The following is a 12655-nucleotide window of genomic DNA, read 5'->3' as shown; positions in this document are numbered from 1 at the left end:
CCTTGTCTGTTGGTTATCATTGCATGGTACAGTCAGTAAAAGCTGCTGCCGTGTGGCATAGTGGCCTTCACAGCCCTCTTTGCCTCTTGAGATTGATACGAAGAGAAGCAAAAGGTTGCCGTCAGTCTACACTGCATCGAGCATGCCTCATGCAGATCTTCCACTTCTTACTTAGTGCAGCCTGGCACCATTCCGATTTGAATAATGCAGTTTAAAATACCATGCACTGCAGTTGGAATCTGCGAAAAACTGCAAATAAAGCGATGCTTTGAATAAAGCAATTCTGTTATAATGAGGGTCTCTTGTAGGCAAACTCCTGAAATGGTCGGGTGTTTCTAAGCACACTTCATGAGAAGTAGAGAAATGCACTCCTGTTGCTGAATTAGTTTATTAAGTTCAAATGGGTGGCCGCGGTTGAGGACACATTCAAACACAGAAAAAAATGTGACATTAAAAAAAAAAAGCATGTTCTAATGCTGGCTGCTTTTAACAATGCTAAAGATTTAACAAATGTTGTGAAAGTAAATTTTCAGCAGGTAGAATCGGTGCCCATAAGGGTTAAGAAAAGCGAATGCAGACCACTAGCAGCAGTTATTTCAAGGAAAACAGAAACACTCTAATTTGGCAAGAACTTTAACACTCAAACATGACCAGCACGTATGTCTCACAAATGCTTGATTATCAGAATTCAATTACACATAATGTGTTCAGGTCGAAGCACCCACCTGATGTGGGAAGCCACTCATGACGATGCTGTTACGTGCCAGCTCACACATGTCACAGCTGCTCAGTTTCCATACCTGGGCAGCGATGCTGTACTCCTCCATGAGGGGTTCCTGAGCAGAAGATATTAATCACCAAGCTGTCAATGTCTCTGACTGTCATACTGAGTGAACAAAATAGTTTAGGGCATCTGTTAAAAGGAAACTTTAGCCCGGGACAAACTTTGATTGCCTTCTTCAAATACGAGGTCTGTTAGAAAAGTATCTGACCTCATTTTTTTTTTTTGCGAACACCTGATGGATATGAAACAAGCGTACTTGCATCAGCCAACCTTGAACCTTCAGTACACATGTGCAAATTTTTCCCACCTGCCGATAGCGTCAGTCGCTGGGACGCAGCGTTTGAGTGAGGTAGTGCGCAGTGCTCACGTCGTTTTTTTTTATTGCAAGAAAAATGGCGGAGCGACTGGAGCATCAAATTTTGCCTACTGCATCAAATTTTGCCAGAAACTGGGCGACAGTCAAGTGGAAAACTATTCGGAAGATTCAGACGGCTTTTGGTGATGATGCTATGAGCAGAACACAGATTAAGGAGTGGTACAACCGGTTTAAAGACGGCCGCACATCGGTGGAGAGCGAGTCACGCTCCGGTCGGCCATCAACATGCCGAAATGACCAGGTCATTGCCGAAGTGAATGCTGTGGTGATATGGGACCAGTCGTGTGACTATCCGAGAAACTGCAGAAGAGGTGGGCATCAGCACTTTTTCTGCACATTCCATTATGACCGAAGATTTGGCCATGAGGAGAGTTGCGGCGAAATTCGTGCCGAAGCTGCTCACGGTGGAGCAAAACCAACTTCGTGTTGAAATCTCAGAGCACATGCTGGATTCCACAAACAGTGACCCCGACTTCATGGACACCATAATCACTGGTGACGAGTCTTGGGTGTACGGGTACGACCCAGAAACCAAATCCCAGTCGTCACAGTGAAAGCATTCCACGTCACCAAGACCAAAGAAGGCCAGCCAAGTGCGCAGCAGCGTCAAAGTGGTGCTGACTGCTTTCTTTGACTCCCGCAGTGTGGTACACCACGAGTACACACCACAGGGTCAATCACCAAAGAGTACAACAGGGATGTCCTTCGTCGCCTACGTGATATTGTGCGGTGGTAGAGACCAGAGTTGTGGTCAACAGGAAGTTGGCCCATTCATCACGACAATGCTCCTGCACATTCCTCGCACTTGATTCAGACTTTTTTGGCAAAGAACCAGACTCCTGTAGTTCAACAGGCTCCTTACTCTCCTGATATGGCCCCCTGTGACTTCTGGCTGTTTCCAAAAATCAAGAGGCCATTGAAAGGAAGCGCGATTTCAGACAAGAGAGGACATTATGGCTGCAACGACAGCTGAGCTAAACACCATTCCGAAAGAGGCCTTCTCCGAATGCTTCCAACAATGGCAGCACCGCTGGGAGAAGTGTGGAGTCCCAAAGAGATACTTTGAGGGTGATTATGTTTCCTAACGCTCCAGTTGTGCCAGTTTTTTTCTTCAGCAAAAGGTACAGACCTCGTACTACATGTGAAATGCAGATAGACACTCTTGGGACAAATGCTAAGCTGGCTGCGTTGATGTTTGTATTTAGGAGAGAAATTTGGACCCTACACTGTTGGAAACCAAATTTAATTTGTGGCCTCCCAAAATTGGCAAACTTCAAAAACAGAAGCAGAAGCACTAAGTTGCCAACTGTCATCGGTACCTTATGTTGTGACATGCAAATGTGGCCATGGACCCTCCCAGGCAAAGTCAAAATGTGTGCAGCAAGTAACGGTAGCACAGAAACAAAAGCATAAAGCACCAGGCTTCAATTAGCACTTAATATGTAAGTAAGTAAAGCATTCCATCAATAGCCAACTAAGCACTGTTATCGTCAGACAGACATAGAGCATGGGAGAAGTTCCAACTGTGTTAACACTGGAGTTCCAAGGGAGAAAGGAACGTATGTTTGGTCTCTTTCTTAATGAAGTCTGTGCTTGCGGTGCTGGTGACTGCAGATTTTCACCAACTAGCCGAATTTGCTTTCCTAATCATATGTATGACGGCATATATTCTGAGACTTTTGCAGTTGTAAAATATACAGAGAAAAATGGTCAGTACCTTGGTGAAGTGAAACTGGAGAGGGTCATCAGTCGAAAGGGAGACACAGAGGCCTCTGCTGAGGTACTCTGGAAGCTGGGTTGCGGTGGTAGTTGAGGAAGAGCGAGTTGTTGCTCAATGGTGACATGGCAATGCCAATCTGTGCCAGGTAGTACAGGTACTGCAGAACTGGAACCTGCACGTCACACAAGATGGAGAAAGACAGGTATGAGTTTTGATGGCCCATTCGTTATGATTCCCATGCGCTAATGGCAGGAAATCAGTACTTAATGACACATGGTGTAAGGAAAGCAACACAAATTTAATTAAACCTGTAAAAGAAGCCCAACCAGTTTTGTGAAAACCTAGAGCAGGTGATGCACATCTGCTGACGCAGGAGCAGTACACTTCATACTGTGACGATTTTGGACATTTTATACGCCACTCCCGAACAACTTGCATAAAACAGGTGGGCTTGCTTTTCTTTTTCCCTTTTGTTGCGTCATAATCCACATTGGAAAAAAATTTCTCCACAATCCACACGACATTATGTGACATCAACAGCCTTAGGAGCTTAGATGTTCATACTCTCACTTTTACTCAATCATGTTCATATGTCTTCCATATATGGAAAGATTAGTCAGAGGATCGGGCCAGATGTGCATGGATAATCAAGGGCAGATGTGGAGAAACTTTCCCGCAAGCAATGCATCAAACCGCAATAAAGGGAAGTGTGCTGAAAATCTTTTTCTTTGCCTACTATGTGTTTTTCACTCGGAAAACCAGGAAAGTGACAATACCAACAGCATTGTATCCTATGTGGTTTCAGTGCAGTGTCTTTGAAACATCTAGCCTAGCTTTTCACGAGTGAAGTCAGCTGGCCTACAGAAAAGCCGAGCCCAAATTCTGAAAAGGGGTCGGATTGTTTTGCTTTCTTTCAGCCTCTGGCTAGCATTGGCTGTATTTGCAATGTTGTGCAGTCAGTGTCAAAAGTTTGTGGATAGCAGAAACTGACAAAACATTAAGTTTTCGAGCAGTTTTTGACTGCAGCCAGTAAAGTCATACAACGCTATGTTGTTTGCATATAATAGTATAGACTGGAAATCTAAATACCAGGCTGTGTGACCAGACTGCAGAATTGTCTAGCGTTTTTTCAGATCTCACAGTCCGTATACTTTTGACACTGACTGTACGAAATCATGAGCCAAGAAAGAGCCGGCAAGAGCTGTCACTGCAAAACATTAGGGCAAACAAAAATGATACCTAAAGAGCACTGCTGATGTTGCCTGCTTGCTTCGCAGTGAGCAGCCAACAACAAACAAAACAACTTTACAAGTGTAGATGTTAGCTTCATCTCTAAATATATTTCAATGAAAGCATAACACAAATGATTGTGCCTCCCCACCTTCCTCAGAAGAAGCCCGTGGTTGATGTTCTCCGAGAGCAGGTAGCCGCCAACGAGATGCTGCACGGGACCGGCCTCTCCGCAGTGTGGCCGTAGTACAAAAAGATTCAGGCCACGCTTCCTGGACAGGTTGAGAAGAGAAAAATGAGGCAACACCTTCTACATTAATGGGCTGTGACATACGCTGAGCCCCAGGTCAGGGCACAAAGGCAAGCAGGATTGCCAAAAGCATTCAAGGATCTCACGGATTTCATAATGTCACATGTTCCGAGTTTGTTTCTTTTCGTTCTTGCTGTAGACGTCCAGTGATACCAAATACTGCTCCCACATATGACATGCTTGTGGCAACAAATACCCGGTTCACCATGGTGTTTGGTTCACCATGATGTTCCAGAATCGTCACCATGGCCCACTAAAATGCCGAGCACCACTTGTCAGCTGAAGCTGAACTTAAGCTGTGGAATTAATTAGCATGGTTAATTAGCAAACATGCTTGCTGCATTGGCTGCCACGAAATTCTGTGTCATGGCCTAACATGCTGTCGTTAACATGTAACAATATCAGCTGCTACTGTAGAAATGCAGAAAAAAAAAATGCTCCACTGGTTCACAGTGGAAGTCACCACTTTTTTCAGCTGTGATGAAAACAAAGGATACACTTCATTCCAGCTGCTCTTCCAATGTCTGGGACCTGAGTGACTAATGAAAGTGCCAATAAATGTTCTATGTTGAACCTTGCAATTCACACAAGTGCACCTACTCTAGAGTTTGTCATGAAAAAATATGAACAAGCAGAGATATTTTTGAATTTTTAGAAAATGACAATTTCACAATATCGTATCCAGCCCTAGCTCCTAGCAAGCATCACCTAGTTGAGTGCATGTAATTACCAACACCTAAACTACTTCTGTGGATATTTCAGCCTTAACTTGTTTGTGTGTCTTAATAGAGAGACATCAAGACACAGGTATCAATGTATGTGACCATGTTAACCGAGCATGTCAGTCTAGTTTTCTTGCACACAAAATCAGCGAAAGCAAATCCCAACATACAGTATCTGTCAGGGCAAAAAAATGAATTGGAAATTAATTTTCTCTAAATTGCTTTCACTTCATAAAACTCCTGGACATTGCGCAATTGACAGCAGCATGACTCCTCCTAAGGGCCATGTAGTGACACTGAAGTCAATAAGCAAAAGATGCGTGTAGAAAAAAAAAATTAAAACATGTATTGATTAAACAAGGGCATCATTTTATACTAAAACATAAGGACTAAAATTTTTACGTATGCACTCTTTTAGCACAGTACGTACTTCCACACTTTCCATCGCTAGTACAGAGGACATGACCCCTGTCTAGAGATGCATTCTCGGGGCTACATGAACAACATTTAGCTATAACATCTGGTTTGAGACTGGGTTGATGGTAGTATACACAGCTACATTTACAAGACGACTAGTCTGCTCTTGCTCTGTCTGTCATGACATGCTTTGACACCTACTTTCACTGTCAGGACTGCTGTCTGCAGTGCTATGCAATGAAAGAAAAGTGAAGATTACGCAAATAAGTGTGAGCTATAAAAATGCTTCGTGTACATAAAGCTGAGAGCTCTGCTCTGGTTGTGTCATCATTCTGCCCACTGGCGCATTCATCGCCTACACCACACCTAAAATTCCTGTGAACAGCTAGGCAGTTCATCACCGTCAACAATGCATGCATTTCGCAGAACTCGTTTCGTTGCTTAAATGGCATTAGCTGCAATTACTGAACATGCAAAAAGTACCAGCAATAAGTTCAGCACGTTTTCACTATCTTTTTATTTTTATTGTAGCGAGCATTAAGAACAAAGATGCAACAACACCTTGGGTTGAAATTGTTATTGTTGGATGAAGTTGTATATAAATTCACACAATTTTGTGGCAAAACTACTCTAGTTTTGCAGTGCGGCGCCACAGACAGAGATTCTGACGGCAAGATCTAGTGCCGAAGCATACAGCGACCTACAGGATGTGTGGGGATGTGCGACTCTCATGCGTCCCCTGATGTTGTTTTTTCCGCATAGCTCGCGTCTCCTGTAATCCGGCTTCTCCGCGTGGCTAAGCACCGGCGGCGGTTGTAGTGGTTGCGGCGCATTGCGAGAGATGGCGCGAGTGTCGCGATGCTAACGCCACCGAACGGCAGGGTGACTTGGGAGCAAAAGGTCGAAGGCGTTTCCTCTTCGGGTTGGGATCGGTGAGCAAGGCGGACGTCCCGCGCGTGCACCAATCCATGCTTCGCGAGACCGTCTCCCGTGGCTAGGAGCAGGGCACCGGTATGTACGAACACGGATCATTCGAACGCGCCACCGTTCACGTGGCCGTACACGTGAACGACTAGGCATTGGTGTCATAGCATGGGGCGAACATATTCGCTCGCTATCCGGTCGCGGTAAGTCGGACTTCCTTGATTTGTCGCGTGCCCATGTGAATGTTCTATTGGTAGTAATTCGGCTAGCGTGCATTAGTGTATGAAAGGTGCAATAAATTCCCCTTTGTTTGTTTGTACTACTGTGTTGTCGTTCCTTTGTCCCAAGAGCCCGTGTGAGACTCCACAGATGAGAGGAGTCATTTCGTAGTATTACCCAGTAGTATCATCGCTCTATGTTGCTCATGTAGTCCCACGGATGCAGTTCCCGCATACACAGGCATCATGCCCTGTGTACCAGTAAGCAGCCCTCATGTTTAACTTCTTTCATTATGTCCGTGTTTGCCGCACTAACTTCTGGTCAGTTAAACCTCTAACTAGACAAACACTCTCTACACTGAGACAGAGAGCTACAGCGAGTAAATAGCAAGGTGACAACCATTAGATGCTTAACTTCCTGCATAGCCATCAAGGCCAGTTCTATTGCATCCACCAGTATTTAAAAATAAAGCCCTTTATTGACCAGATAAGAACCAACATGCTTACTTTCTGAAGTGGTTGAGGACACACATGTTGGCATACATGTAGTACAGGTAGTAGTTGTACGCTGGGTTTTCTGTGTCGGTGTACTGCTTGGGCAGCGGCACATCCTTGTCAATCATGGGGTACTCGGGCTTCGATTCATCGTCCACAGAATCAAAGCCCACAATCTAACGAGAGTAGCACAAATAATGCTTGGGATAAATTCAATGCCAACACATAAGAGAGTGTTATATGATGCAACATAAGCCCAGAAAACATGGTACCTTATTTTAACATGGAGAGAATGAAAGGAATCTGCATGACTCAATTCCACTACCGCTGTAATTTCACTACCCGCTGTAACAATGAATTATGAGAACAGGAGGCCATCTAACATCATGAGTTTTACCCACTTGGAGAAATAGAGTCTGGATAATCAAAATTAATATAGCTGTGATGACTAGATGTATTTAGGATGAAAATATAACACTTCACCAGAACAACTATTTCATTTCATGTTAGCTTAGACAGACAGAATGAAGATCAAGAGTGGGCAAATGAGAAATTACGCACCACTGAGCCGTCGGAAAAAGTTGTAAGAAGGAAAATTTGAATATAGCTAACATCTCTAAAGTTAAATGAACTCAGACTTTTTCAACTTTGATGAGCCAACATAGGAATGGTTAAGATTCCCACAGATGCAATAAAAAAAATAATAACAAGCAACTTCTAGCAAAATACTGCAGCAGTATTCCACTAAACTTTTAATTGATGGTTGAAACCCTGATGTGCAAATATGCTTTAAAGTGAGACAATGCGCATAGGAACAAACTGATTAGGTTCTACGAATATGACACGTGTACTTATTTATCCTTTTTCTGGGGATTGCATTTAACCAAGACTACAGCAGACGCCCACAGCCTTTTCGACGGCTGGATGATGTCGTCGCACAGCATTACGTCAACTTGTTGCCTTATTGCTTCACATTTTCGCGTCGAAACTCGATAAGGGCTCTGGCAAAGTAGTCGAGTGTGTTCTTCGCTTATTATGCGATGCTTAGTAAGTGGTGTTTGTCGAATCTTTGGTGACGACAAGAAGCAGTCCTTGTATTGCTTGAGACCTTTGAGCTGTGCTTGCTTATGCCTGGGACGACTTGGATTAATATCGAAGGCTGGTTCAGTAACACGGACCGTCGTTGTAGGTTCGGCTGCAGGTTCGCCGAACAGCAGCGAGCAGACCCGGAGCTAAGAAGCCTTGTCGATTACTTGGGAGGGAAAACTGACTTTCTCCCAAGGGTATTCAAGCGTGGATTGTCTTCTTTTCCTATGCAGAACGCAACCTAGTAAAAAAGAACTTCCTGCCAGTCCGCGCCAACTACTTCCTGGTTGTTCCTTCAGCACTGCGGCCAGAGGTTCTCCATGCCCTTCATGATCACTCAATGGCAGGGCATCTTGGGTTTTCTTGTACACCCGTGAGGATTCAGGAGAAGTATTACTGGCCACTCTTGAAAGCCGACATTGCCCATTGCGTCAACACATGCTGAGACAGCCAGCGACGCAAGGCACCACCAACAAGGCCAGCAAGATTGCTACAGCCTATTAAGCCTCCTTGCCGACCGTTTATGCAGATAGGGATGGAATTGTTGGGGCCCTTTCCGACGTCTACATCTGGAAAAAGGTGGATTGTTATGGCCACCGACTACTTCACCCGCTACACCGAAATGAAAGCCCTGTCCAAAGGTAGTGCGGCAAAAGTAGCGAAATTCTTCGTCGAGAACATCCTGCTGTGACATGGTGTGCCAGAAGTCCTCATTACGGACAGAGGAATGGCTTTTACAGCTGACCTTACTAACATCATCCTGAAACATAGCCAGAAAAGTCACCGGAGGACAACCGCCTACCACCCACAGATGAATAGTCTAACGGAACACCTGAACAAGACGCTCGTCGATATGTTAGCGAGGTACGTCAACGTCAAACACAAGACGTGGGATGCCGTTCTTCTGCATGTAACCTTCACTTACAACATGGCAGTGCAAGAAATGCAGATCACACGGTTCAAGCTGCTTTATGGAAGGAATCTGACAACGACTCTCAACACCATGCAGCTGCACGTCACCGACAAAAAGAATCTCGACGTCAGCACCTATCTTGCAGCACGGCAAAGAAGCACGACAACTCACCCGCCTGTACATCAAGAACCAGCAAAGGACAGACAGCCAACACTACAATCTTCTATGAGGCTGTGTGGAATACCAGCTCGGTGACTGTGTTTGGGTTTGGTCCCCGATTCGCCAACGAGGACTTAGAAACTTGCTATTTCTGACCCTATGAGATCATCCGACGTATTAGCACACTGGTATGAGGTCGTCACAGATGGCACTGCGCAATACCAGAGGCACCGCTCGCGACCTGAAGTAGTCCTTTCTACCAGCGATAATGAGCTATGGGACATTGTTTCTTTCTTTCTTTTTTAAAAAATTTTTCTTTACATGTGTGCAATAGTTTTTGCTCTCGTGTTTGTAGCATCGGCATGACACTTTTTAAAAGGGGGGCATTGACACCTGCACTTATTTATCCTTTTCTCGGGGACTGCATTTCACCCACTAACAACTTAATGATATCGCTTAGCACAAGATGCGCCTGCATGATTTAGAACTTACTAGAATGTTATCGTTGATTCTATCTGTTGTATGTTCTCGCCGAACATTGCATAATCAGATTGTATGTGCAACACGAATTGTGCAATACTTTGTGGAAGGCACGCGGGTGCCAGCGATAATGCTGGAACATTCAACGAGTAATGTATAAAAGCCGACACGCTTGACCCGCAGAACAGATTTCGACGATCGCCAACTGTACTCACCGCTATCATTGTACTTTGCGTGCCACTTGTTTTGTTGGGCACAGGTTCAGCCAACAAAAGTTAATGTTTTGAAGTCATGCTTTTAACAGTGTGTTATTCTAAACCGTCACAACGACGTAACAATATGGTGGTTAGGTTTCTTCAAAACTCGGCATATTTTGAGAGCCATCTGCTGTTTGTACTCGCTTTAGGAGGCTGTTCTCCGGTATAGCCATGCTATAGCCATGCTATAGCCATGCTATAGCCACGCTGTAGATTTATGTCAAACTCCATGCACAAGCATACTGAATATATTGAATGACATGGAGTGATTAAGGCCTGCAATGTGCTAGTTACCATGTTTCCTTTGTTCTGCAGCTATCTTTGTGTCAGCGGCACCATGCACTCCACAAGTGGTCTTCCAAGGCATCTTAGATTAAATGTTTCGGAGAATAAAGATTACTTTCAATTGCAACACGCAAAATACTGCCTATACCATCTTAATCCACACTATGACATTTCTCATGCTTCAGGGGCTATGTTACGCCCTATTTTCAAGCAGTAACCAGCAATATGCTAGTACCTGCGATTTGAAACCTGCAGTCTATTACAATTACATGAAATGATCAGCGATGGTTGGACGATTTAGTCAGACCTTGCATCTGTGTATTTTTGTATACTGAATTAGTGATGCTTCGAATTCTTTTTGGGTCCCTTGGTGGTTGACATATCAGGGCTCGACTGTATGTATACTTGTGACCAGCTGTTCGTTGTCCCCTCTGCAGAATCAATTGCATTATGTCTTCAGGCTTCGTGACAAAGTACCCAATGATCACCATCACTGTTTATGACTTGGCCATTGAACAATTAACTATGAAGGGCCAGCAGTTGAAAAACTATTGCAAGTCATTCTAAGTTTCAGTCACACTTTGTGATTGCACATCGATAGGTGCCTCATGAGCCACAATTTATTTACTGCAACAAATGATAATTGTTGTAAGTGACCTTGTGAGTAAATCATGTACAGAAAGAGATCACTAACTTTCACACAACCAAATTCCTCACAAATATGTATTATATTGGGCCTCTGTTGCTAACTTGGACTCCAATAATTTGATTAGGTTTTGAAACTCTTTAGGTTATTGTCTTGTTGACCTATAGTGACACTTAAGTACTCCTTTGTGAGAACAGTGAACCAAAAGGTTAAATTTGGCAGCACAAGTCTCTGTGTGATGATTATGTCAAAAACTCACATATTGAAGAAACTGATGCAACTCTGGATGTGAGCTGGGGTCGTTGGTGACCTCAAAGAGAGGCATGAAGATGTTCTCCAGAATTTCTTCAAAGTTATTCACAAGGTTGTTGGACTTGAATACATCGCTAGAGGTGGAGAGAAAATATTTATGATGTAATGCTTGCGTAAAGATGGAAGAGCCAAACTGCGGGCTTACAAAATGACCACATGTGAACATGCAGACTATATTAATTAACATACCTGGCAAGAAAACACTGAAATTCATCACTCCATTTACACTACTTGCATTTACAATACAGTGTAGACCGCTTATAACGTAAGTCGCCGGAGTCGTGAATATCTGCACTATAAGCGGTACCGCACTACAGTATAGACCACTTATAACGTAATCGTTTATAGTGCAGAACTGGCGACAACGCGGCCTTTTCCGACTTCCGTTTACCCTCGCATAGAACTCCATGTACCTACATGATTCACAACATGACAGTAGCACACATGCCATCACTCACTAGAGTCGGGGCACTTGGACAAGCCAGCGGACGTTGTCTGAGTACATGGTGTTCCGGACGGCCCACTTGGCCAGCTTGTCCCACTCATTGCGTGATCGACCGTAGATTGAAAGCCGCAGCTCCGCATTCTGGTATTTGCTCTCTTCCAGGTCACTCATCACCTCCTGTAATGCGAAAGGCGGTAATACTGCAAAACTGCGAGATGGAGTACTTTCAGCATTTAATCTGCCCTAGCTATAGTCAATAGTAGTTTGTCTTGCAAGTACAAGCACCTTCACCTGGTACTGCTGGAATGTTGTTCATAAGTCAATGAAAAGAGTTGAACCCTGGCAACAAAATACTGAAGACTTCAGAAACTCTTTCCTGCCTGTAGTTACTGCAAACATCATTACTTTGACAAGTCACCAACTTTATTAGATTGAAAGTTTTTATCAATATTCAGCATTGCTTAACATCACTTACACCATCAACGAAAGTGATAGGTTAAAAATGCTATATATGATTCACCATCAAAGGTGATACACTGAAAATATGACTGCTACCCTCTTTTTCTGATCTTAACATTCTCTGCTGCCTCATACAGGTAAGTAAACATGAACTAGACAAATGAGATTTGGTGAGATTTTGTATAAAATAAATAGTAGGTGCATGAGCGTAATCACATTGCTATCTTAGCAAAAAAATAAGAAAGTTCAGAGATTCTACCAGAATTTTCTTGCATGACAAGCAACATTGAAAACTTTTGTGTATATTGTCCCACAGATATAGTTACTGTGTAAAATACCGACTGCCTGAAGGTAACTTGCTTTCTTTTACTGATAACCTAAGTAAGTTTTTGAGCTGTATACGAGGGAAAGCCAAAA

The 12655-nt window shown here is 43.7% G+C and overlaps 1 protein-coding gene and 1 long non-coding RNA gene across 2 annotated transcripts in view; both read right to left on the bottom strand.

The window, feature by feature from the left end:
- LOC119456358 (AMP deaminase 2-like) overlaps positions 1–12655 on the bottom strand; it is a 79137-nt gene that overhangs the window by 1058 nt on the left and 65424 nt on the right. The window contains 7 exon segments of the mRNA XM_037718071.2: positions 726–836; positions 2878–2952; positions 2954–3052; positions 4262–4382; positions 7209–7372; positions 11282–11408; positions 11793–11956. Coding sequence (XP_037573999.1) covers positions 726–836; positions 2878–2952; positions 2954–3052; positions 4262–4382; positions 7209–7372; positions 11282–11408; positions 11793–11956 — 861 coding nt within the window.
- LOC125946448 (uncharacterized) lies at positions 5666–7201 on the bottom strand. The gene is made up of 2 exons (XR_007467595.1): positions 6846–7201; positions 5666–6259 (listed from the first exon to the last, which is right to left on the bottom strand). It is a non-coding gene; the product is annotated as an uncharacterized LOC125946448 (long non-coding RNA).

The sequence above is a fragment of the Dermacentor silvarum genome, chromosome 6 (assembly GCF_013339745.2).
Source record: "Dermacentor silvarum isolate Dsil-2018 chromosome 6, BIME_Dsil_1.4, whole genome shotgun sequence".
NCBI classification, from domain to species: Eukaryota; Metazoa; Arthropoda; class Arachnida; order Ixodida; family Ixodidae; genus Dermacentor; species Dermacentor silvarum.
The sequence above is the reverse complement of the archived record's forward strand: the minus strand, read 5'-3'. Positions and strand labels throughout refer to the sequence as shown.